This window comes from Mangifera indica, chromosome 5 (assembly GCF_011075055.1).
Source record: "Mangifera indica cultivar Alphonso chromosome 5, CATAS_Mindica_2.1, whole genome shotgun sequence".
In the NCBI taxonomy this organism is placed as follows: Eukaryota; Viridiplantae; Streptophyta; class Magnoliopsida; order Sapindales; family Anacardiaceae; genus Mangifera; species Mangifera indica.
This window is the reverse complement of record NC_058141.1, coordinates 1,557,383-1,584,437: the sequence shown is the minus strand read 5'-3', so window position 1 is coordinate 1,584,437 and position 27,055 is coordinate 1,557,383. Positions and strand designations below refer to the sequence as shown.

General features: G+C 30.0%; 3 protein-coding genes and 1 pseudogene across 10 annotated transcripts; 3 read left to right on the top strand and 1 right to left on the bottom strand.

Moving 5' to 3' along the window:
* Positions 1–3,146: 3,146 nt before the first annotated feature.
* LOC123216136 (10 kDa chaperonin, mitochondrial-like) lies at positions 3,147–4,015 on the bottom strand. The gene is made up of 3 exons (XM_044636505.1): positions 3,776–4,015; positions 3,549–3,688; positions 3,147–3,325 (listed from the first exon to the last, which is right to left on the bottom strand). Exons 1-3 carry the CDS (start codon positions 3,878–3,880, stop codon positions 3,277–3,279), a joined length of 294 nt encoding a protein of 97 aa, XP_044492440.1. The 5' UTR covers positions 3,881–4,015; the 3' UTR covers positions 3,147–3,276.
* A 4,471-nt stretch (positions 4,016–8,486) lies between these two features.
* Positions 8,487–15,207, top strand: LOC123216964. Of its 8 annotated transcripts, none has more exons than XM_044637679.1 (7): positions 8,487–8,653; positions 9,573–11,261; positions 11,353–11,765; positions 12,066–12,205; positions 13,118–14,284; positions 14,384–14,611; positions 14,877–15,207. In XM_044637679.1, exons 2-3 carry the CDS (start codon positions 9,584–9,586, stop codon positions 11,745–11,747), a joined length of 2,073 nt encoding a protein of 690 aa, XP_044493614.1. In that variant the 5' UTR covers positions 8,487–8,653; positions 9,573–9,583; the 3' UTR covers positions 11,748–11,765; positions 12,066–12,205; positions 13,118–14,284; positions 14,384–14,611; positions 14,877–15,207. The 8 variants fall into 8 exon arrangements, with proteins under 8 accessions (XP_044493614.1, XP_044493611.1, XP_044493610.1 ...); XM_044637676.1 differs by having other exon boundaries at positions 11,353–11,778; positions 13,127–14,284; XM_044637675.1 differs by having other exon boundaries at positions 11,353–11,778.
* Positions 11,782–15,060, top strand: LOC123217633 (annotated as a pseudogene).
* Positions 15,208–16,092: 885 nt separating the features above from the next.
* Positions 16,093–20,023, top strand: LOC123215579 (SEC12-like protein 2). Its single transcript, XM_044635737.1, has 10 exons — positions 16,093–16,540; positions 16,740–16,834; positions 17,055–17,205; positions 17,627–17,718; positions 17,850–17,949; positions 18,276–18,351; positions 18,458–18,578; positions 18,683–18,796; positions 18,893–18,960; positions 19,803–20,023. Exons 1-10 carry the CDS (start codon positions 16,247–16,249, stop codon positions 19,883–19,885), a joined length of 1,194 nt encoding a protein of 397 aa, XP_044491672.1. The 5' UTR covers positions 16,093–16,246; the 3' UTR covers positions 19,886–20,023.
* Positions 20,024–27,055: the final 7,032 nt, after the last annotated feature.

Below are 27,055 nucleotides of genomic sequence, written 5' to 3'. Positions count from 1 at the left end.
ATAGTCTAATGGAATTTAACAGATTGATTAAAACTCTAAATCTATGATTATTTCATTGACGAGTTATAAATGATTTATTTTAGAGAGATGTGTAAGGAGAATAACTAGATTTTTTTTAGAGCCTCAAATGGTATGTGTGATCATATCATGCATATTCTTTTGTATAATCATTTATATTTATAGGATGAAGATAAATAGTTATAATTTTAATGGTTACATTTCAAAAAATTAAATTCATTACATGTAGGTACTATAACGATCGTGTCCCAATTTGATAAAAAGTTCTTATTTTCCCACATTGACACGAAATAAAGAATGAATGCAAATAAGATGGCCACTTCCTCTAGGCAAGGGGCATCCACCCATCTTTTATGTATTTTAAGCTCTTGGTCATTGTTTCAATAGTTAGTCGTTAATCTCGTTTCATAAATTTGGTTAAAAAAAAGTATTTTTTTGTAATCGAATCTACTCATATTAGTTGGATAGATAAACTCGAGATATAATAACTAAACTCATTACTATTATACTATGTTAGAATTTCACAAATATGATAAATATTCGAATCCAAACCGTTTTTCTAGAAGTTTTAATATTCTATTAGTTCTGCAAATCTTTGAGTTACTGTATAACAATTTGCATATTAAAAACTTTAAAACGTATGGGTTAGAAAGCAAGTAATGTATAACGGATTTTCGAAAAAACAAAAAAACACTTTTGAAAGTAATAAAAATTGATTCTAAAAAAGAAATTTTTTTAATCCAAAAGTTTAATGTTTTGACATCACAATCCATAATTTAAATTTATTAATTTTAAAAGTAGACTAGAATTAACTTATTCAATAGGGTAGAATTTTGATTTCACGGTAAGATTAATTTATTGTAAAGTTTGACAATCTTAAAGCCTACTTTGTCTTTCCATTGGTACTTCTTATTTGAGCCTCCAAGTTAAGCATCAAATGTATTCAATATCAACTTAGAACTAGCCCTAATTTAAGATGGATTTAAATTTAAAAAATATTTAAAATTTGCAAGCAAAGATTTGAATTTGATTAAAAAATCATTTAATTTTGAATTTTATCCAAATCAGTTAAACTCAAATATTTATATCAGTTTAAACTCAATTCATTTTATAAAAATAAGTTTAATACCTAAGTCGATCTTGATTTATTTATTCTTTTAATAATATTGTTTATTAATTCAAACAAACTTGAATTTAAGTTAAATAATTTAGATTTAAGTCGACTCTTATTCGAACTTAACTGAGCTTAATTACACCCCTAATGATGATTGATACTTAATAATTTTTAAGCAGCCAGTAATTTTAGATGTAAATTAAAGTTCAAACTTGTAATTAATAGAGGAAGGTTCTAATTTGATTAATTCCATTTTGTGTTGCTAATTTTTTCTTAACTTGCTTTCACCTATTTTTAATCTCCGAAAGTTGACTGCATTATGTGCTTAGCTTTGTTAGAAAATGACTAATAATCAAATTTGGGAAATAGTAATAATAAGACATGATTATCATTCAGATTGACACGGTCCAAGAATTGGCTGGTGGATTAACTAGTAATGCAAGAATATTGTAATTAAAATTTTTAAATAGATTTTTATTATGTGGCATAAATATAATAATCGAACCAATTTAACTTAATGGTTGAACATGATTTAATAATACTATTTACCAAATTCAATTTTGAGTTAATTCAATAATCCAAATTTAACACTAATTCCATCGATTCAATTATATGTGGACAAGAAATTTTGAAATAAAGGACCCAAAATGGGAATGCATTGGTGACATTCATTGACCGTATTCTTTTCATTTTCATTTTGAAGTTTTGTTTTCTAAAAATAAAGAAGATTAAGTGCCGCACAGGAGGACGGTTTTAAAATGTTGAAAATGCTAAATTTATTTTCACAGTTTTCATTTTTCTAAATATATTTTATTTTCATAAAATGACTTGGCCATAATTGGAATAATGAAAGGTTTTTGTTTTTATTCTTTAAATTTGAAAAAAAAATCAAATTCTTGCTCATTATCGATATGCTAAGTCTTCTTAAAAATGACTTTAGCCACGACAATTGAAGTGCATTACTCTAATACTAAAAAATTGAATAAAAATCGTAAATTTTTTTCTCCCCAGCCAATATATTATGAGATAATTACTTAATCTCCCCTAACATTTGAGAAATTATCAAATAAACCCTTTGAGAATTTTGAACCAACACATCTTCCCCAATTTTTAATAAGACATGTTAACTCAATTTGATCCAAAAAAAAATTTTGATTAAGGTTAAATTTTTTTTTAAACAAAATTTTATTTGGATTAACCTAACATACCTCAAAACTAAATGCTAAATTTCAATACTATTCACCTCAGGCAATTCCAATTTAATGCAATCCATACATAATGCAAGACTGAGCATAATAATACCATTCACCCAATTCAATCCCAAATAGATGCAATTGATACATAACAGATGACATTCGATAATGTGAAGCATAGCAACAAAAATCAAAGCTTTTGTCGTGTATGACCCAAATCAAATAGGTTCATATAAATATTTCATACAACTACTTTTCTCCGTTTACATATTCAATTAGAATCAGAACTTAACTGCCTCAATACTTCAATCAAAATAGACATTCTGAGTCATTGGCAACTAGGTCAAACCAATAGTAATAACAACAGTAGTCTTCGTCAATGCTACCATGGATGCCTAATCCAAGAGAGTGATAAAAGATATCTTACAACTTTTCTCTCCATTCACATATTCTGTTAGAATCAGAATTAATCCACAGAAAACTTAAATGAAAAAAAAAAACTGTGCATGAGAAAACTAGGGCTGGCTTTGATTTGAACTGCTCGAACTCAGATTCAAGTTTAGATCAAATATGCCGAGTTTAAGCCCAAGAATAAAACCTATTTTCATAAACAAGCTGCATTCAAACCAATCTGAAAGCATCTAAAGTTAAATTGTTTTCAAACATTTGGAGACTCAGCTAGTCAATCATGGTTCTGATAGGGCTCTGCTTGGATAGAATCCAGTCCTAGAGAAGATTTATTTTTCTCCAAATATTTTGGCAATCATCCCATACCCACAATACTAATGGTAAACACAAACTATAAACAAGTAAACAGATCATAGGCAAAAGTTTGCATTTTCATTAGCATTAACCAAAGTGAATGACATCAAACTCAAAACCAAAATCTCCCATTTGGAACTGTGAGTTACATTCGAGCCTTACAAATAAATGTGCAATTATCTCAACTCTTCAATCATGTAGAGTACCCAAAATATCCTCATCCCTATACAAATGATACCTGCATCAAACAAATCCCACCAAATAAGTATATATTTCTTCTTTTTTTTTTCCCTAAAAATTCCTAAAATTTATCCCAAAACTTCCATAAAATTTCTCACATTTCCCACGAAAATTTAACCCAAAGCAGTTGACATAAAAAAGCAGTTGTAAAAAACAGTTATCACTTATTTCACAAAGTCCCAAACGCGCCCTAACAAAACAAAAAGCCGAAGAGCACTTACTCTTTGTCGTCGAATTTGACCTGGGTACCGCCGTAATCAGGCAAAAGTACGGTGTCGCCCTCCTTAAAACACACCGGAATCGTTTTCCCGTCCTTGTCACGTACGCCGGGACCCACCGCAATCACCGTCCCAGAGTTAAGCTGCGCAAACAAATACCAATCAAATCAGAACCTTCCGATCAAAAATCAGGTCAAAAACAACACAACCCACAACACGGAGTTACTTGCCTTGTTTGATTTCTCTGGGAGGAGAATGCCGGCGTTGGTTTTGGAGGGAGGGACGATTTTCTCGACGAGAACACGGTTGAGTGTTGGGAGCAAGCGCTTTGCCATGGCTTCGAAATTAGGGTTTCGGTGAAAGGAGACGGCTCAGATTTCGGGTTATAACGTTGTTGAGAGTTTGTGCTTGAGGCTCGGGAGAGCGATCGAAGGTTCTAGGTCCTAGGGTTTTAGGTTTTGGTTTTTGTTAGATTCGTAGGGTTTAAGAGAAGGAATAGGATCCGGCTCAATAATTGGGCCCAGTATTTAGAAATTTGGCCCAAATTCTGCGGTATGATCTACGGGCAACCCATTAATGATAAATATTTTTAAAATATTTTCTTCTCTAGATTCTGTATGAGCAAATAGTTATGTGGATACAAAGTTGAAACAAAATTCAATTTAAGTTTGGGTCAAATTCAAAAAAATTAAACTCAATTCATTGGAATGGTTTAACAGAAGAAAAAAAATGTTAAAAAAGATAAAGAATTGTTCAAACCCAAGAAAATCATTAAAGAAAAATATGAAAAAGAATACTCATTAATGAGGTAAGAGGGTTTGAGTTAAGACAAATCACGTTTCAAGTTTGATCTAACTTGGATCGCATTTGTGCGAGCTATAATTGAGTTAAGTTGAGTATTGATTGACTCGAGATATGAATGATTGGCTCAAGTTTGGCTAAAAAAATTATAATCAAATCCTATAATTTATAAATTAATTAATTGCTTTTACATTCAAAGTTAGCAAATAATATTTATGAATATAAATGTAATATTTTAAATTTCTAAATGTTTATTTTTATAATATTCAAATCAAATCAAGCAACGAAAAAAAACTTAAACTTTGATTGAAAATCATACTCGATTCTCTCAATCTCGTTCTTAGCTTGCCCAAAATAAGTCAAAATTTTTAAGTTAAAAATTCCAAACCCTAATTCATAATGGTTAACGGGCCAGTGGCAGCCGTTATCACCTTATTGTTACTAGCCTAACCCGATAATCCCCTCTTATTGACTATTACAAGCCTGATTTTAATTGGGATGTTTTGGGTTGTGCTACGCTGTATTGGTAAACTAGATCATTTTCAATATGTTCTGTTAATTAGATATAATATAACATAAAAAATATTGAATTAGAGTTGAATTTTTTAATATAAAATTTATTTCAAATTAATCTAATATAACTTAAAATTAAATTAGATAGTGTTAGAGTTCACACGAAAATAAACCGACGCGATTTGAATCAATTCAACTATTTTATAGAAATGTTATTTTAATAGAATTTGTTAGAAATAAATTATAAAAATGTTAAAAGATAATATCAATAACAGTTAAAATCTTTATAAATTATATATTAATATATCTTTATATAATTATGTTTACTTTAATTATTATTTAAATATTTTATTTTATTATTAAGTAATAAGAATTTGATTTAATTAGTCAGATTATAGATGTCTTTTAAAGTTTGTATTCATATTATAATTATATGTTGTATCTTTATAGTAAGAAATTAAAATCTTTATAAATTGCATATAATTGTATCTTTGCATAATTATAATTACTTATATTATTTTTTATTTTTTTAATATTTTATTTTATTATTAGATAGTAAGAATTTAATTTGGATAGTCAGAATATTGACGTATTTTAAAAGTCTTAATATGTAAATTTTTTGACCATTTGTCAATAAAATAAAATGTTATATGATATGTATTATTAATAGCATGTTGGGATAATTTGGTGACGAAATTAAAACAATAAAAACATTTTGAAAAGTGAAAATAGTAAGTAATCTTGGGGTCAATTTGGGTCGTGTTGGGTCAATTCGAATATTAAAAATTTAGGTTAGAGTTAAAAATTTCAATACGATTTTAATTCAGATTATGTTAGAATTGAAGGTCTATGACACAAAATTTAAACTAACATGATACGAACATTAACTGATAATAAGAACTGCCAAGTTTCAATATGACCTGTCATGTTCATAGGTTATGTCAGGCCGTAATCTATTAAATGATAGTTTGTGTCAAAACCCATGATATTGTAAGACCCAAGACCCCTTAAATCATGCCTTCATGAGCCTTTAACTTGTCAACTCACCGTTATTTTTATTAATTTTAAATTATTTTTTTAATTTGTATATTTTATTGTTTTTTCATGAATCATGTCTAGTTGCCCCATGGGTTGACCCTTAAGACCTCGATAAAACCTGCAATTTTGCATGGTTGTGCCAAAGTTGAGGGGGTTAGGCTATGTCATGGGACAGTCTCACCTTTTTGACATGATCAAGTTTATATATTGAATTTACATTATAAAGATAAAACATTATATTAAAAAGGGATAATAAATTAGAGTTAGTAATTTAATTTGGGACTTGAACTACATCTAGCCTAAAATAGGTTCAACTCAAAATCAATCTTGATTTGAAAAGAGTTAATTCAAAAGAGGCTCGGGATCAATGAGTAACAGTTTGAATTTGCCTTAAAAAACTTAATTTTAGATTAAATCCAAATCAGTTAGAATTTGAATGTTTAAATCTATTTAAACTTGATTTGTTTATAAAAATGAGCCCAATTGTTAGACTTGAATGAGCTTTTTTGATTTAAACTAGAATTTAAGCTCTTATGATTCAAATCATTTCCAACTCTATTTAGGAGAGAAATGTTAAAGATTATTAAATACTAGATTCGTACGGTTTAAGAGAAGAAATTGGACCCGGCTCAATAATTGGGGCCAGTAATTTAGAAATTTAGGCCAAATTCTCTGGCACGATATTCGGGCAACCCATTAATGATAAATATTTTTAACATAAATTTTTGAAAGCAAATTCCAACCCTAGATTTTTTATGATCAAATAGTTTTGTGAATATGAACTGAGTTAAGATTGAATAAGATTTAACTTAAGTTTGAATTAAATCTAGAAAAATTAAGCTCAATTCATTTGAATGGTTTAATAGAATAAGAAAAATGTCAGAGAAGATGAATAATCATTCAAATTTAGGAGAATTATCAAAGAAAAATATAAAAAAGAATAATCATCAATGATGTGAAAGGATTTTGAGTTGAGACAAACCATGTTTCAAGCTCAATCCAACTTGGATCGCATCTGAGTGGGTTATAATTGAGTTAAGCTAAATATTGTTTGGCATGACATATAAACGATTGATTTAAGTTTGGCTAAAAAAATTATAATCAACTCCTATAACTTATATATTTATCAATTATTTTTACATTCAAAGCCAGTAAATAATATTTACGAATATAAATATAAGATTTTAAACTTTTAAATGTTTATTGATGAAATACTCAAATTGAATTAAACAACAAAAAACTCAAACTTAAATTGAGAGTCGTACTTAATTCTCTCAATCTCGCTCTTAGCTTGTCTAAATTAAGTCAAAATTTTAAAGTTAAAAATTTCGAATTCTAATTTATAAATTTGTCACGATCATAGATTTCCAAGTTCATACAAAAAAATTTGGAATATACGCGAAATGGCATTATTATTTTATGGGGGATTAGAGCAACATTCGAGTAGATGAAATGTTAAACTTGTTGAATGTGTATGTACACCGTCTATAGCAGTTAACGGGCTAATAGCAGCCGTTATCACCTTATTGGTACTAGCCCAGCCCAATAAGTTTCTCAGATTGACTATTTCAAACCCAATTTTAATTGGACTGTATTGGGTTGTGCTACACTATTTTCGGTATAACCTGTTTTGTTTGTAGGTCATGTCAGGGCATGATCTATTAAATAGTGGTTTGTGTTGGCCCATGACATGACAAAACTCAAAACCCTTTTAAGTTATGCCTTCATGAGTCTTTAGCGGGTCAATCCGTCATTATTTTTATTAATTTTAAATTACTTTTTTTAAATTTATATATTTTAATTTTTTTTTTCATGGATGGTGTCTAGTTGGCCCATAGGTCGGCCTTAGGACCTTGATACAATCGGCAATTTAACGTGCCCATGCCAAAATTAAGAGGGTTAGGCTATGTCACAGGACTATCTGACCTTTTTGACATGATTAAGTTTATATATTGAATTTATATCATGAAGGTAAAACATTATATTAAAAAGGGATAACAAATTAGAGTTAATAATTTAATTTGGGACTTGAACTACACCAAGCCTAAAATACGTTTAACTCAAAATCAATTTTGATTTGAAAAGAGTTAATTTAAAAGAGGCTTGGGATCAATGAGTTGTAGTATGAATTTGTCTAAAAAAAACTTTATTTTAGATTAAATCTAAATAGATTAAAACTTGAATATTTAAATCAATTTAAATTTGATCGTTTATAAAAGTAAGTCCAATCGTTAGACTTGAATGAGCTACTTTAATTTAGATTCGAATTTAAGCTCTTGTAGTTCAAATCATTTCTAACCTTATTTAGAAAAGAGGTGTTAAAGATTATTAAATACTAGATTTTGTCCGTAAACACAATTATATTCAATTGGACAAAGACAAACAATTTTTGATAAAAAATCAAGATTTTTCTAATTAAACTTCTAACATTACTTATGATTCATTCGAATAAACTCAAAACTCGAATTCACTATTTGGGATTTTATTTGAATTTCATTGGGATATTATTGTTTTTTTCTTTTTAATATAATATTTTCTCTTTAAATTACTTTGGTACCCTTTGTATCTTAACAGCCTTCTGACAAATGTAAAAATCCTACTAGAAACTTCTCTTCTTGCAGGTAGAGCTGCTGCCTTAGCCAACGAAACCCAGAAGCCACTCGATTACAGCTTTAGCCATTTTCTCAGCCGCAACGCCATTCAAACTGCATCGATTTTTAGCCGCCTTTTCTTCACACGTAAATCCTCATCATCTTGTAAGTACACAAACTCGTCGGGTTTTGGATTACTTCTCACTCTCTTTTTCAACTAAGTGACATTGGAATTTTAATCAGCATAGATTATTAATAGCTTGGAGTTTAGGGTTTTCTTTTGGGCTCGCCTTTTGATTCTTACATTCGATTGGGTTTTGGGGGTCAATGTTTCTTTAACTGTGAATCAACTGGCTTTACTGAGTCTAATATGGCGAGTCTAATACTTTGGGCTTTAGCTTTGGATTCGCATTTACATCTACATCGTGGGAACAAAAACGCTACCTGGAATACAAGAATCCACCACGTACCTGTTGCTTTTCAATATCTATATATACCTTTTTATCAAATCTTCAGTGTGTTTAGGGCGGCTGCTTCTATTTGTCATTTTTGTGTTCTATGATTTTCATTACTGGTTTTTGTTAGAATATTAACCCTAGGTCAGTTAATTAAATAGTCATATATGAGGCGGTGAATATGAAATTAGCCAACACTCCAAAGGTTATACGAATATAACCAAACAACTCAAATAGTGATAAAGTTGGTAGCAACTCAAAAACACAAAATAAATCAAGAAACATCATTAAATTCAGGTGTGAAAATCGATATTTAATGTCTTAGTTTGTTTGAACGATTGATATGAATATAAGGGAATATGTTATGGAAGTAGTAAAAAAAAAAAAAAAATGTGACTTGACATGCTTGTCTCTAGTAAGTGTATTTTCGCTTATTAGACTAATATGTTATTTTACACTTTTATTATGATTTTTTTCAATTATTTTACATTATAGGGCATTATTTGATATTTTACATATAGTTTTTTTAATACTTTCCATGATAGGGTAAAATGAAAATGTGCACTTAGTGTTATGTATTTTTAGTTTATCTTCTTAGTAATTTTTATATAGTTAATTTACCATTGCAGGATTAATTAAAATGTCAGATGTTGTTGTCATGGTTGGGTACGGAGGGCAATGGACCTCGACAAAAGACAACACTATGACATATGCTGGGGGAAAACAAAAAATGGTGATTATCCAACCAGAAATGACATATCAAGAATTGGTGGAGTTATTGAGCTCTCGTTTATGTATAGATCGTGGTTGTAATTGCATACAGATTACCATGAAGAGTGAATATTCCATCAATGGGATGCCATACAAAATTGAGGATGATGATGATATCGCCTGTGTTATTGCCTTATCGAAAAAGATGACACAAATGGTTTCTCTTTATCTGACGGCTACTCCAAAGACAAGAAGAGCATCACCAACATTTGTTTCTAAAGCATCAACTACTAGACCTTCGAATAATTTTCAAGAAGAACACTATTGTGGTCCGCATGTGACAATGAAGACAGTGAATGATGTACCTCAATTAGTTGACAAATCGAAGCAACCAATCCATGACTCAACTTTGAACCTTCAAACTTCGAATATTAGAGATGGTGTGACAAGAGGTGAGAGAGTTTTTCGAGTTATGGAAATCTTTCAGAATAAAGATGTAATGCAAGATGCATTTAGGAGACATGCTTTAGAGACTGGGTTCCAATACAAAGTGATAAGGTCAACTAAATGTCGATGGGAAGTCAAATGTCTTTATGAACAATGTCAATGGCGGGTAAGGGCAACAAAGCTAGAGGGTTGTGAGTGTTTTCAGCTTCAACGTTTAGATAATGGGCACAATTGTCCCAGGGATCAAAGAATGTCACATCATAGGATGGATTGCATATACAAGCCAAAGAAAATTATAACTGATATGGCAAAGAGGTACAAGATTGATATTTTCTATGCACAGGCATGGCAAGCCAAAAATTGGGCATTAAATGATTTGAGAAGTTCATTGGAAGAGTCATTTATGTTGTTACCGAAGTACTGCTACAACTTAGAGTTGCATAACCCTGGGACTGTGACACATATTGAGACTGATGGAGCAAATCGGTTTAAGTTCTTCTTCATGGCGTTGGGGTGTTGTGTAAGAGTGTTCCGAGATCACATTCGTCCAGTCATTTGTGTTGATGCTGCATTCTTGAAGAGTAAATATCTCGAAACACTTTATATTGCAGTAGGAAAAGATGGGAACAACCAAGTTTATCCTTTGGCTTTCGGGGTTGGAGGTAAAGAAGAAATAGAGTCTTGGACTTTTTTCATGAGCAAAATACGAGATTGCATAGGTAGTGTGAATAAGTTGTCCATTATTTCGGATCGACATCCTGCCATTATTACTGCTGTTGCAAACGTATTCCCTAAAGCAAACCATGGTTGTTGTTGCATACATTTGAAAGCTCATATACGTTCCGAGTACAAGAAAACGAAAGCGATTGAGGGTTTATATTGGAAAGCTGCAAAGACATATTGCCAGTCTGATTTTCAAGATATAATGAGAATAATTTTTAACGTGAATCCAGATGCAGCTATGTACCTAACAAACATTGGCTTCCATAGATGGGCACGTGCGCATTTTCCTAGACATAGATATAATATCATGGCAAGCAACATTATGGGCTCCTTTAATGCATTTGTAAAGGGAGTTTGTGGTTTGCCAATAACTTTGCTTGCAGAATTAATTAGGCAAAATATACAGAAATGGTTTTACACAAGGCGTAGTGTTGCAGGTAAGAACTGAAACTAACCTAAAACTACAATTACATTAGTTTTCATTGTTAAATTTGATATTGACTAATCATAATTCCATCAAATGTACAGATGAATGTACTACTCTGCTAACCCCTTGGGCAGAAGATAAGATAGCGAGACATGTTCGAAAATCTACAAACATGATTGTTAAATCAATTAGTGACCATAAGTATGAGGTCATTGGTGGCAAGCAAAAAACTGATTTGGTTGACTTACTAGAGCGGACATGCTCATGTCAAAAATTTCAGCTTTCTCAGATTCCTTGTACACATGTAGTAGCCATTGCACGAGTGATGAATCTACCCGATTGCTATCAATGGGTGCATCCATTCTACACAAACGCAACTTGCAAAGCGGTTTACGCTGAGAATGTTTACCCATTAGGAAATCAGTCAAAGTGGATTCATCAAGAGAATCCTCAAATCATTCATCCTCCGACGATGAAACGTCAACGAGTTGGATGACAGTCGAGTCTTAATAAGGTTCCATCTTGTGGTAATGGTGTAAAATTTGGGAGCTTAATTTCATATTCACTTCCTCAAAAAAAGTAAATTTAATACTTGTAATCCTAATCTTAACTTGATTTTGAAATTTTAATTCCAACTTTGGTAGTTTGGGATGCATCTTATTTTTCTATAAGCTGTATTTTGTTTTCCTGTTGGAGATTGTATTTCCTAGTAGCAATAACAATATGTATATGCTTTTTCTTTTCTTCTTCTATAGTTGATTAATTTTTCACTTTAATAATTGTTAGTGTTGATTATGGAAGAATTGCATGGCAGGTGAGGATTGTGGAGGTCAAGCAGTTATCATTTGTAGCTGATAGCCTTCTGCCATTTGTTACGGCTGCTGCAAAGCTTGCCGGCATCGCTTTACTGTCTAATGCTTCTGGCTCTGCTCCTACTTTCCACTTCTCTAATGGGTAAGTTTTCCTCCCAAATAATATAAATGTGATATATATGAATCTCAACTACATTTTTACCCTCTCTCTAAATGAGTGGGGGCCTCATAGGAAAAAATTGGGGTTTAAACAACATCACTCAGTAAGAAAATTAAATTCCTAATAAATCAGTAGATGAAAAAAAATACAATACTTTTTAAGTAAAGAAAATCTCAAATCTATTTTTTTCTTCTTGTTATTCAAATATATGAATATTTTATTTTTGTTTTCTTGAAAATTGATTCAAATTAAAACAAAATGTTTTAGATATTAGGTGGGTTATTTGTAGAGAATTAGAGGGAAAATTAATGAAGGGGTTATAATTTTTTTTTTTTAAAACTTAAAACATGAGACGAACCTAAATAAGAGAAAGAATTTATAAGTCATCCATTATAAGTTTTAAATACCATCAATTATATCATTCTTACTAATTTGTCATTTAACTAAGAGATTAGAATAAATATATTTCATGTGTGTTTAAATATTAGGATGGCTAATTAAAATAAGATTTTATATTACCTAATAGATCTATCCCTTAAGATTCCTATTTTCCCATAATTATTAGGCATACCTATTTTCGTCTTATTAATATCCCAAATTTCCCTAACTATTCATTATTATAAGATTTCTTATTTCTTCTTTATTTTCTTTATCTACATAGGAATTAATTTTAGTTTAGATTTCATTATGTTATACTAGTTTGGTTTTCTTTATTGTTTTAGACTTAAGAGTTAAGAGCCTGTAAATACAACTTACAGAGGCAACTTATTCATGGAGTAAAACATAATAGCTTTAGGCAAAAATGATGTCGATCCACCATGTTCTTTTCTTTATAGCTTCTCTGTAGACAGTTTATTACTTGTCTGTAGACAGTTCACTCCACTCCACCTATAGGGGTTTCAGGTTTGGAAGGCTTTTGAGTTCCCTGATCTATAGAGCTCCTAGGCTGAATATTGGTTCAATACAACCTACTGAATATAACCTTGTACATTGATTAAAGTTGGTATTTGCGGAATATAGAGACTTCTTGAATGAAATCACAGCAATGTATGTTGGTAAGAGAGGAGTAGGAAAAGCCAGTGGCAGCCAAATTAATAGACCAACAGGGTTTCCAACAGTCAAAAAGTTTGAATGCAGATGTATCTGGAAAGGGAAAAGCAGGCAACCGTTGGTCTTTTGAAGTAGACTTTCCTGATGCTGAAATCGGCAAGGTGTGTTAGCGATTTGCACCAGAGCCAAGTGGTTATCTTTACATTGGGCACTCAAAAGGAGCATTATTGAATCAGTATTTTGCCCAGAGGTACCAAGGTCAGCTGATCGTGTGTTTTGATGATACAAACCCTGCTAAAGAAAGCATCGAATTTGTTGACAATCTTTTGAAAGACATTGTGACATTGGGAATCAAGTATGAAGGAATTATCTGCACTTAGATTATTTCCCAAATTTGATGGCAATAGCTGAGAATTTTATTCGACAGGGCAAGGCTTCTGTTGATGGTACAGCATGTGAGCAAATGCAGAAAATAAAAATGGATGGGATTGAATTAAAATGTAGGAGCAACAGTGTTGAGGAGAATATGACATTGTGGAGAGAAATGATTTTGGGATCTGAAAGGTGTGTGCAGTGCTGTCTTCAGGGGTAGTTAGACATGCAAGACCCTAACAAATCTCTTCAAGATCCAGTCTGTTATCATTGTAATCCACTTCCCCATCATCAAATTGGGTCTAAGTACAAGTTATACCCAACATATGATTTTACATGTCTTTTTGTTGATGCTAAAGGAGTAACACATGTTCTTCGTTCTAGTGAGTATCATGATCATAATGCTCAATACCATAGAATTCAAGAGGATATGGGGGTAATGAAGGTTCACATTTATGAGTTTAGCCTGTTGAATATGATCTATACATATCTCAGTAAGCATGAGCATCTCTGGTTTGTTCAAAATGTAAAGGTTGATGGGTGGGATACTACTGGGATGACCCTCATTTTCCAATTGTTCAAGGTATTGTGCAAAGGGTTCTGAAAGTTGAGGCTTTGATACAGTTTATTCTTGAACAGGTAAGATAATATGCATGACCTCAAATTTCATACTCTTGAAGGAGTTACTTTTTATTTATATGATACAGTTTGTTCATGTACTTCAATTAATGTTTGTAGATAATTATAGTTCATTTAAAGTGAAGATTATCTTCTCCGACTTTTTTTTCTGGGGGCTTCCAAAAATCTCAATCCCATGTGTCGGAGACTGTACTTCTGGCCTTTACCAATGGTCCTGATGAACCATTTGTTCACATCATTCCAAGGCATGAGAGATATGAAGACTCAGGAGAGAAAGCTATGACATACACATAGGATGTGGACGGACCAAGATGATACCGTATCCAAGTAAGTAGATGAGGAAATTACCTTGATGGATTGGGGGAATGCCATAGTGACGGAACAAATAGAGGCCTGGTTGGAAATGTCACAGAGTTGATAGATACATTTCAACTCGTTGTTTTGTTGTTATAAGATGTACAATTCAGAGTGTTTAGCAGCAATGTGATCTTTTGAGTTAATCCTGTGATTATGTTATATAATCCATAAATTCATTAATGGAATGGACTTATCTTAGCTGGTGTTCTGATTTTGGTCATTGCTTTTGACCCAGTCTGGATGCAGCTCGAAGGAGAAACTTCTTAAATGTGCTCAAACCATTTACAAAAATCAAGACTCCAGCGGTTGGACACTCGAACATGCGAGAACTTAAACGTGGAGAGGATTTGCAGATGGAGAGGAAGGGCTACTACAGATGCTACATTCCAGATGGATACCATCCAACGGTGTTGAAATAAGACCCTTTCACATTTGAGCTGTTTTGATATTTTGTTTTCAATGAACCACGATTCTGAAGTATTGAACTCTCTCCTGATACGCGGTTGTAGACATTGTTGACGTAACTTACTGATTTTACCCTTATGACGGAAACCTTTTTTTTTTTTTTATCCGATCTTAATGTGATATTGATTGATATGATATGGAGATGGTGAATATTGTCACAGACCAATTGCTCGCTCCCAGAGATTGCCGTTTGCCTTGCTTGAAACTAACGGGTCGTGACAATATGGACTAAGAACAGATGATTTGATTCTCCCCAATTGGGTCTACCACAAACTGCTGGAACCCAGAAGAATATATTCATTTTTTGCCATGTTCATACACTGTTTAAAATCTTTACTTTTTATTGTTCTATTCATTGATTCTCGAAGCTTAATGTTGCCAGCGAAGGAAGAGGATTTGTGCGCAGAAATATTTCAATATTCTCTCTTACACAACTGTTTTCTCATTTTCAAAGATAAAAAATTGGAGAAAACATGTTACATGATTGATTAAAATGTGAAATATGTTTATGTGCCCAAAATTCATATATAAAAGTATCACGATGTAAATGATTGGAGGAATGTTTGTGTCAATTCATTTGTGAGATCGATTGTGTTCAGATTGATTTTTCATAACTTGAACATGATTTGTATATAAATTTTGTGTTGTTTTATATTAATACGATTTGGGTCGAGTTAATTTAATTCATGTATAAATGAAAAACGTGTTAAATATATTGTTTTATTTCAAATTAAATCGAACATGTTAAACAAGTGAACTAGTTGTATTATAACTTATTATGCGATTTGCTCTGTTTTTAGAACATATTAATAGGTTATATCATGTTAATTCGTTTATAAAATAGGTTATGTTTATATTGAATATTTTAGGTACGATTCTAATTCAAATTGTGTCCAAATTTGAGGGAAGGTTTTGTCTTTTTGATAGTTTCCCAAACTAGGCATGTTGAACGAACACACAAAAACAATTGCACTATACATTAAAATTTCCCAAAAGGACAAATTACATCTGCCAACATCTTTAGCATATAGAACTTTTAAAAACATGAGGGTGGTAAATGACAGTTTCTCTAAATAATTTTCTTACCCTCTGAAGCATATTTTAGATTAGAGAGAGCGACAAAGGACAAGAAGAAGAGTCATGGAATCGCAGGCATTACAGAAATACGGCGTGCCGTTTTACGGAGCCGCCTGGGTTCCGTTCACTCTCATTAGATCGAAGCTCGAATCGCTAGAACAAAAACGAGAAGAACAAGGAGAAGATCGAGATGGAAACGAAGACGAAGGTCCCGCCGCCGACAAATCTGACGCAACATCCAAAAATCACTACTGCGTCGTTTTGGTAGGAGGTGGCGGCGAAGGCAACAGTGGTATCCCGAACGCTGTCGTCTTATCTCATTTCGATTTCGCCTCCAATTCCCTCTCCGGTCAACCTGTAAGTCTAATTATGTTGCAGCTGTTCTTTATCATTAATTTTGTTGTTAATACGAGAATGATAATTTCTTTAATGTTATTTTTCATAATAAATATTTTCCGAGTATATTTTGAATATTTTTTTCTGATAATAGGCATAACTGAGAAAAGGAACTAGGTTATTGATTGACCTATGATGATTTTATTGTCTTCTGGTTCAGGTGGCTAAGTTTAAAACTGGTTCAGATTTACCGTATCGAATGGCAGTTCATCCACGTGGAGATGGAATTATTTGTGCAATGCAGAAGGGTTGCAGGTTTTTCCATTTTATTGTTATTTTTTTAATTGCAGCAATTGCTTTCACCATTTGACTGGATATGGAATAATAATATCAACAGTCCGGAGTGACATTCTAAAATTTACATTTCTGGGTTTGCTGTTAAACAGGTTTCCATCTTGTTATTTTGTTATGGTTTTGCTAGTATATTAAGGCCTCAAGTAGAGAATCGATTCATTATATTACTTTGCTTTTGCAGATTGTTTGAGTGGGGTGAAGATAAGAGTGATAAAGTCCATAAATTGGGTGTAAAAGGGTCAGAGAAAGTGCTCAGCCCGTTAGACAATGTTGGGCAGCAGTTAGCACTAGCCTTTGACTCTGATGGCTCTACTCTTGCTGCTGGCGGTGAGGTAGAGATCTTACATTTTTAAAACACAATTGCGGCAAGGACTTTTCGGCATTTTCTTTCTTTCTTTCTTTCATTGTTTTGGTTATGCTTATTGCTTCACCCTTTTTTGCTCGAAAGGGTAGGTAGGTACAAGCCCAAGAGCACTGTAATATCTCTAACTCAAATTTCCACTGTTGTTCCATATTGCCTTTGCTATCTGTGAACAGTAAGGAAGATTTTGCCTGTAACTATGCTACAGACACAAATACCCATATATTAATTGAAACCCCCAATATTTCTTATCTGGATCTTAATGATTATGTAAATGCATTCTGTAGTTTTGGCTTTAGTTATGGTGCGGTGAATGATTAGTAGGACTACATTGTAGTCTGTTTTAAACAAAATAGCATGGTATATGATGCTTAGATTTTGATGCAGTGCAGGATGGAAAATTAAAGGTTTTAAAGTGGCCTAGCTTGGAAATTGTTTTTAATGAGTCTGAAGCTCACACTTGTGTCAAGGATTTATCTTTCAGGTTCGTGCTAGTGATGAATTGAATTAGAATGTTGATGCCTTGACCTGCTAGCTTAATGAAAAGAAAATGAATTGATCGCTTCGGTGTTGTTTAACTAGTTCCGCTGATGATTTGGCTTGGTTCTCTTGCAGCCCTGATGGAAAATTTCTTGTCTCCTTGGGAAATCGTGGCCCTGGTAGGGTTTGGGATGTAACCTCTGCGTCTGTTGTGGCTTCCCTACCAAATGAAAAAGTAAGTAATGAGTCATATAAATGTATCTGTTTTCATAGCTTTTGGTGGCCTACTTCAATCTTGGTCAACGAATTGAAGATGCTTCATGTTGAGCAGATCTGTTTGAAATTGTGCTAATGTGTCATGGTGTATATTGTTCTTTACAATTCTGTTTGATTAAAATTGCACCTGTCAGAAAAACAGCAAGAAGCTAATCATGACCTTATGTTTACTTCACACTTGCAAAATAGAAAAAATCTTCTTTTGGAAAGTCTTCTAGTTTATTTTGTTTACTGGAGCTTATTCTGGGCTCCAAATTAACCACATCCAATTCAAAATTTATCCAGGATGAAATCTTTGCCTCCTGTAGATTCTCTCCATCTAGTGATCAGAATTATGTACTTTACATTGCTGCAATAACAGGTAAATTTTCAGCATTCAGGTGCCATGGGCCTTCTTTCTGGCTAGAAATGCTCTTATCCACTTCACAGTTTTATGACCTAGCCACTTTGAACTTATTTTTATGTAGACAAGGGTGCAAGTATTGTGACATGGAATACTACCTCCTGGAAGAGGATACGCTCAAAGCGAGTTGTCCGTGAGTCTGTTTATTCCTTTAATGTTTCAGCAGATGGCAAGCTCCTTGCAATGTATAAACTTGCTGACTTTTGTTATCTTTAACTGTGTGAAGACATTTTGTGTGCAATATCATAAGAACTATCCCCTTCTTAACTTGTGATTGGTTGTCAAGCAGAGGAACAGAAGGAGATGTTACAATTATAAATTCAAGCAATATGCAGGTCCATACAGTGGTTAAAAAAGCACACCTTGGCTTTGTGACAGCTTTGGCATTCTCTGGTGATTCGAGGTTTGGGCTCATCTTGGAGATAACAATAGATTTTAAATTGCAGTTATATTCCCTTAAAGTAAAATTGATAGGGAAGAATGTGATGTTTGAATACAGGGCTTTAGTTTCTGCATCTATGGACTCAAGTGCAAGAGTGACACTAATCGAGGACAAGAAGAAAAGTGGTATGTCCCTTCCATGTTCTGTTAGTTCAATAACTCAATTCATGTTTTCTATTATTTACACAACACATCTGAGAGACCTTACATAGAGGTCAATTGCTGACTTGAACCCCATAAAACTGTTTCGGTGCTCACATAATACAAGAAACAAATATCCATCCTTTTCTTCAGTAAGGACCATAATTAGTAAACCTATCGGTGTGTTATATTGTGATTCAACATGATTCTAGTCAACCCACTTTCTTCTAAAGTTGTATCCATAGAATTCTCATTATATACACATTACAAACCCATGCCTCGGAGCTGCTTACTCAATATACAGTTGTGAGAACTGACATTTTTTCATTAGTTATGGTGTCAAGAATGGTAGTCAATCAAGTATTGTGTTGTCTATCAAAAACCTAATTCTTCGTATTGTATGTTAGATAAAAAAATTTTTAATTATTACATTATCATCTTAAAAAAAATCAAAACACCCTTGAAGATTTGAAATTTCTCAGATACACCCCTGCAATGTTATCATTCCTCTGGAAGGGTGTATTTGTTTGTTTTGGTAAAATTATTCATACGGACGAATCTATATTATATTGTATGATACAGTAGATTGATTTGTATCATATCATATTATAAATCCACTGTATCATATAAATTTTCGATATACCCTAATATCTTATTGTTTTTTATCCGTATTGTATCATACAATACATATAGCCTTTTTAATCCCCAATGTTGCATCTGCTTGAATGTCCAAGGCATTATGTTAATCTTACATTTCATTTCAAATTAGAGCAGCTCATATGGAATGTAAAACAAAACTCATTTTGCTCTGTTAATCGTTTTGGCAGGACTAAATTTGTGGATCATTATATTCTTCATATTGCTAGCAATCGCCGCGTACTTCATGAATGTACAAGGAATCATTCCTTAAGTTAATGCTGCTGTCCCGACTGTATGTGTGAAAACAATTTTGTAACAGTGAGGACTTGAATTTAAGTCTTAATAATTGCAAAATTTTTCAGTCTTTTTTTAATTTTATATATAAAAAAAAAAAGTGGTTGTGTGGTGATTTACTTGTCTTGCGACTGTTCCCAACAATTGATATTCCCTAAATGAAACTTGCCCAGATCGAGTTGGGCATTGACTCTCGATTGAATCGAGGGGTCTGATCTTGCCCAGATCAAGTTGGGAATTGAGTCCCAACTGAATTGGCCAGTCGAATCTAGATTTTAAAACCATGGAAAAAAATATGCACACATTGAGTGGAGAAGACGATGTGCTTCACTTCTTTTTTTGATTTCTTTCTTCGATGAAGTTAGAGCAAAGCGACGTCTGCTAAGCTTTAGGGACACATGACATTTACATCCTTCTCAGCGAAGCTTTAAGAACCATCAAATAAACCCAACAAATTATATTTATTAAAGACGAAAAAAGTAAGTGCTAACGTTGCACAAATTATATTTATAAAGAAATTCTAATTTTTCATATCATGTATTGTGTATTATATTATAAAATGTATCTTTTTTTAAATTTAATAATAAATAATTGAAATATTACATGAAATATCACAAATATTTCTGACATTATAAAATTTCTCAAATACACTGGTATCATTTCATCAATATATCATATGATATATATGTTGTATCATACTAATTTCGACACATCATAGGATATGCATTATTTTACACTTTTATTGTTGAATACTCAAGGGGTTTGGTTATGGGTAATTAAAAATTACCCTAATAATTTATTTTTTTATTATTTACCTTATTTAATTTAATTTATAATTAATAAAAAAATTTGATAATTTTTTATTTCCAATAGTGATGTGACAAATAATATAAGTAGTAATCTTATTACCAGTTTCACTTTAAGTATTAAAAAATTATTAATATAATTTCGATTTGATTATAAATGTATCATTAATTATTAATTTTTTAGACAAAAATAATCATATTTTTAATTAATATAACAAGTAATATAAAAAATATTTTAAAATAATTATAGGACATTTAAGTAAAATAATATATTAATATTTTTTTATTAACTCTAACCAAACACAATAATTATTTATACTTATAAATTTTTATTAAATATAATAATAATTTATATAGTAATCTTCTAGATAATCTATTTTTAAAATAATTTTTTAATTTTGATAATAAAATATTACTCAAATCAAACATACCCTAATAATTATAGAGTTTTAGTTTGCACTTCTAAACTCCTAACCATCCACAAAAATATATTTAAAAATGAGATATGCTTAAAAAGTATACAATATTATTCAATAAAATAATTTTTTATAAATTCACCTAAGTCAAATAGATTTAAAAAAAAAAACAAAAACAAAAACCTTAACCATATGATGCCTTTTGACTAAATTATAAAATAATTATTCATAAGACAAAAAGACATTCACCAAAGTTGACCTTAAATTTCAACATATTTTAAATATATTTTTATAAATAAAATAAAACACATAAGTATTGTGACAAAATTATTAAAATCGTGCAAATATTATTTATTTTATGGTCAATCTTACATAGATTTGTTTATAGAGTTCATGTGAAGATTCAAAGATCTTTTTTTTTTTTTTTTTCATTTTTAGTGATGCTTTCATTTATTAGCAATTAGGGTTTTGACTCATAGCTTGATTCATGTCAGGTTGGTTAAACTCATAGTTATCAGTATTTTATAATACAATATGATATAAATAAAAAATTATATATAAAATAAATTATATTGAATTAATACGATATAGTGAACGTATTATACGATATAATAAGTATTTTATGATACTATATATATTACCAATATGAATTGATACACTCTTTTAAAGAAAATAATGATACAATAATGCTATATATGAAAGTTTTAAAAATTTTGGAGGTTTTTATAATATTTTTAAAATGATTATATGTTAATTATAATTATTTTATTCATTTATTTAATGTCTGATATTTGTGCATGAAAATCTAAAACAAATCTATAGAATTTTTGCAATTTTTTGGCAATATTTAATTTTCATTTATGTATATTGACTTTTTATTTTATTAGTAAGTATTATATAAAAATAAATTTTATTAATTTATTCATATAATTTGATAAAATAAAAAGTCATGAGGTGATTTTAAGATTGAAAAAAAAGTAAATAATCACATATTAACATCTCAGATTGTACAGATAATTCTTTAGTTCTATGTCTCGTCAACTTTAGTGTATTGAAACTCATCTCATTGATAGATATATTTTTTATATCACTAAATAATCGATTCAAATGAGTTAAACTTAATTTTAAATTGATTATTTTAAATTTAAACTAAATTTAAATTAATTCTTTTAAAATTTAATTTGATTTAATCCGAATCTATGTATAAAAATATTAACTAACTATTAGTCTTTAGGTTGCACGTCCAGACTATGACTTGCGTTTGTTTGAAAATTAAATAACGGTATATTGGCCTTATTATTATTATTTATACACACGTAATTAAGAACTTAAAATACTTAATTAGAGTGTTTTGCTAATCTTATTTCAAAAATACAAATAGAATAATTTTTAATTAATTTATATTTTTTCTATTTTAAAAATCTCAAAAATTAATATGATAATTGAGTGCTTTGCTCGCATAATACCAAAATAAAATAATTTTAAATTCTTGCACTTGATCCGATATATATATATATATATATCTTTCAACATCCGAGGGCTGAAGTTGACATTTAAGCAGCTTTGACGACCACCACGCGCGATAGAACTGCAAGTGTATGTAAGGTAAATACAAATCTTGAATATATATAATTTAGTTTATATTTAAAATCGAATTAAATTATTTAAAAATTATAATTTAAATAAATAAATTTTTAAAAAATAATTTTTAATTTAAATTATAATTTGAATGGTTTTTAAAATAAACCAAACTATAAATTATATTTTTTAAATTTATATATTTGATAAAAAATTTTAATAAACAATTAAATGGATAATTTATTTTTTATATTAATTATGTCACTTTTTTAACATATACTTTGTGTGTGTGTGTGTATGTGTATATATATATGTATTTCATATTTATTTTATATTCTTAAAAATTATAATTTAAATAATTTTATTAAATAACATATATTTAATAGTGAATTATTTTAATAAGTTCAAACAATTATTCAAATATGATCAAACTGTATTTTTTAGTTTTGGTTTGATTGTTTGAAATCAAAATGGTTTAGTTTTTTTTGGTAAATTTTCCAAACAATTTTTTCAATTTGTTTTAAGACACTAAATTGGATCATGTATATCTCTAATTTAAATCGATTTAAACTTGATTGATAATTCGATTCGAACGAACCTGAAATGAACTTGGTTTAGGCAAAGCGATCTTAGAAGATGCTTGACTTGTTAAGTTATCAAATTTTAAAATGTTAGATTAGAATCGATTAAAACGATGTCGTTTTGACTAATCATTTTAGTTGATTTTGGTTTGGTTACAATATTAAGCTCAATTTGAATTCGACTTAGTCTGTAGCTGAACTCGAGTTTGACTTTTCTTAAATCTAGCAGAATCTATATTAGTTTAAGGGGAGGTCAAAAGTGTACATAATTCAAATTATTAATATTATATACACTTATTTTTAAGTACTCAATTAAAAATTTAAATAATTTATTATTATATAATTAAGTGTTACTTTATGTTTATCTAAAATTATTAATTCACATAATAATACATTATTTGAATATTTAATTAAATATTTAAAATTGGGAAAAGGTTATTTATGTCATCTGAAAGTGAAAAAGTGTTTTAAGTCCAAACCTTAGGCGGAAAAATGTTAATTACTCTTTTATGAGAGAATCATGGGTCAATATAATTTATAGATTTTAAAAAATTATAAGTGCCGAGTTGGTTATATATTTTAGAAGTAATATTTTGTCTTCGGGTTCAATATTAATTGGCGAAAAGGCAAGAGCTAACTCAAATAAGACTCAACTCAAACACAATTCAAATTTAAAATAATTAGTTTGAAATCAAATTTGATTTATACAAATAATCAAAGAAAAGATGAACTACCAATACGATGAGCTCAATGGGATGATGTTGGTAAATGAAAGATTAAGTTAAATTCAAATCGAGCTTAAGCTTGATTTTAAGAGTTTAATATTGTTGAACTAGAACTCAATCTTAAGGGGTATTCCATATTTGCCTTAGCAAGCTCATAACCTTAGAAAATTCAATTTAAATTGATTAAAACGATATTATTTTAATTAATATACATTAAAATAATATCGTTTTGATCATTTTTTTACGCAGTTATAATACCAAGTCAAATTGATTTGAATTGTAATTGATTCGATATGGTAATTGAACTTGAACTCCATCACCCTCAAACAAACTAAATTCGAACTAGTTAAAAAAGATATCGGAGATTCTAAATCTATAGATTCCAAGTTTATATTCAAGTTTGACTTCTTTCAATTCAAATTAAACTTGAGTTAATGTAAATTTAAATTAAATTAAATTTAAATCTAATTCTTTTAAAAAAGTTTGATTTGAGCCGAAGATTAATTCAAACTCGAACCTACAAGGGTACAAAAGAGCTTTGGGAATGACGCGGTGGTAAGGTGCGAGTATTGATTGTAGTAGTGGATTTAATTTGAAGGTAGTTATGAGGAGGATAAATGTGCATCATCGTAAAAAAGGAAAAGATGCTTTTGGTTTATAGTGACTTAATTTTTATTTCTTCTCTTTCTCTTTCTCTCTCTGTCTGAAAGTCAACGCCTTCCCTCGCCCACTACTTTTTGTCTTCCTTTCCAACTTCTCTCTCCCCGCGTGTTCGCTCATTGACTTCCTCATCCTCCTCCCCCCTGATTGCTATCATGCGCCGCACCTCCCACCTCTTTCTAGCCCCGGTTCTGTGCACCCACCCGCACCGTCATTTCCACGAACCCTTCTCGCCCTCTTAATTTGAGCTAGAGGTGCTTAGAAACTAAATTGAGCTCAAATAACCCTTATCTCAAATAAAAAATAATCTGATTTAAGTTTATTAAGTTAATATTAAAGATAATTCAAATTTAGTTTTAATTTAATTTAAATTTATAGTTTAAATTTATGACTTAAATATATAATTCAGATTCATTATTTGAATTTGTGATTCATTGATAAAATGATATTGTTTAATAATTATTTAATATAATTCGAATCGAATCATAAGCTAACTCGAATCAAATTGAGTCATATATATAACTCACAAGCCAAACTGAATCGAACTCTTTCTAATTTGAATTTGATTCGATTTCAAAACATGTCAAATCTTATAACTCAAATTCGGTTTAAATTCAAACTAATAGAATTTGAATCTAGTCAAGCCAGTTTGGTTCAGGTCTAATACTAATTTGAACATCAAATACATTCCCTATCATGCTATATAAATCATGTATCGTATCATATATTAAAAATCTAATTTTTTTATATTATGTAATATATATTATATCATATAATTTTTTTAATAATAATAATAAATTTTAATTGTTATAACATCATTTTACACATATTGCATCACACCTTGAAATTCTAAAATTTATTGCATACAACCTCAATATGTCACCGTTTCTTAAAAATGTGTATCAATTTGTATTATTAATATTTTTTATATTATATGATGTATCTAATATATCTTATAATTTTAAATATCCCTGTAGATATTTATCTTTTTTCACACACACACACACACACACACACACACACACACACACATATATATATATATATATATATATATATATATATATATATATATATATATATTGTACGATATGTATTGTATATCGTATAATACTAATTATGTAGTCAAAATTATGATATTTGAATAATGTATTGTATTGTATATCAATAACCTATTTTTTCGTATTATCTATAATACTATATAATACACCATTTTAATAGTAATAATAATAAGATAATGAAAATTCTAATTATCATATTATAAACTTAAAAAATATTACAAACATTTCTTAAAATACTTAAATTAATCAAATATGCCACTACCATGTCACCACTTTTACAAAAATTATCTATCGATTCATATCAACAACATATATTGTATCATTCTAATTTTTTATGTATTATAGAAAATATATTATTTTTTCACTTATGTCGTATCATATTATACAATACTAATAGCTACGGTTAAAACTCCTCTTCAATCGAATTTGTAGACATGACATTCAAGATTTAATTAGTGATTTATGAACACACAACATACTAGTTTGTAAGTTAAGACAAGACATGAATTAAACATAATCTCACTGAAAAACTGTATAAAGCAAACCAAAGTCAATATTTATCATCACTACTCCTCGATCCCTTCTTTGTTAGATAACAATTTACTATTATCTTGGAACAACTCTTCACAATTTCACCGATTGTAATCAAAGTGTAATTATTTTTCTATTATTTCGATATCACATAATAACAACATCCGTTAAATTACACGATTACATATAAACTAATTCATTTACACTTATAACCTTAGCGTCTACCAATATAAATTTCAGATTATAGAAAGGCTAACAGGGACACTTTTGAGCATCTAGCACTTACAATTTTTAGCATTATAGTATCAGTATTTATCTAAACACTTAGCAAATATCATCTTTATGGATGTAAATTCTTGATTTATTGGTCTAACCACGCTAATAATATTGTGTCTCCTTATCTTATTACACACTAAATTTCCATAACTGTTTAATATACTTCCTGTTCGATGGTAATTGAATAACGAATTATATCGTATATTAAAATCTTTATTTTTTATATAACGTATCATATTATATGTTACATATTTAAAAAAATTTTAAATATCATATCATTATTGTTAAAAATATCACAAATATTTCTAAAACTTTAAAATTTCTCATATATGTTTCTATTATATTATTATTTTTAAAAAAATATGTAATGATCCAAATAAGTAATTTATATTGTATCGTACGAATAAAAAACCGCCGGAGTGGTCCATTGTAACATCGTGACGACTCACGTACCTCAAGACTACCCCCACTCACTGAACGGAATAATAAAAAGAAGAAAAACCTGAGTGAATA

What these genes read in the sequence shown, in the direction of transcription:
- LOC123216136 (XM_044636505.1), bottom strand. Translation starts at nt 3,880, where the DNA reads ATGGCAAAGCGCTTGCTCCCAACACTCAACCGTGTTCTCGTCGAGAAA. An exon ending in TCCCAGAGAAATCAAACAAG is followed by an intron (nt 3,689 to 3,775) that starts GCAAGTAACTCC and finishes TTGTTTGCGCAG; the next exon opens with CTTAACTCTGGGACGGTGAT. An exon ending in GTCAAATTCGACGACAAAGA is followed by an intron (nt 3,326 to 3,548) that starts GTAAGTGCTCTT and finishes TGTTTGATGCAG; the next exon opens with GTATCATTTGTATAGGGATG.
- LOC123216964 (XM_044637679.1), top strand. Translation starts at nt 9,584, where the DNA reads ATGTCAGATGTTGTTGTCATGGTTGGGTACGGAGGGCAATGGACCTCG. An exon ending in CACAAGGCGTAGTGTTGCAG is followed by an intron (nt 11,262 to 11,352) that starts GTAAGAACTGAA and finishes TCAAATGTACAG; the next exon opens with ATGAATGTACTACTCTGCTA.
- LOC123215579 (XM_044635737.1), top strand. Translation starts at nt 16,247, where the DNA reads ATGGAATCGCAGGCATTACAGAAATACGGCGTGCCGTTTTACGGAGCC. An exon ending in ATTCCCTCTCCGGTCAACCT is followed by an intron (nt 16,541 to 16,739) that starts GTAAGTCTAATT and finishes CTTCTGGTTCAG; the next exon opens with GTGGCTAAGTTTAAAACTGG. An exon ending in CTCTTGCTGCTGGCGGTGAG is followed by an intron (nt 17,206 to 17,626) that starts GTAGAGATCTTA and finishes GATGCAGTGCAG; the next exon opens with GATGGAAAATTAAAGGTTTT.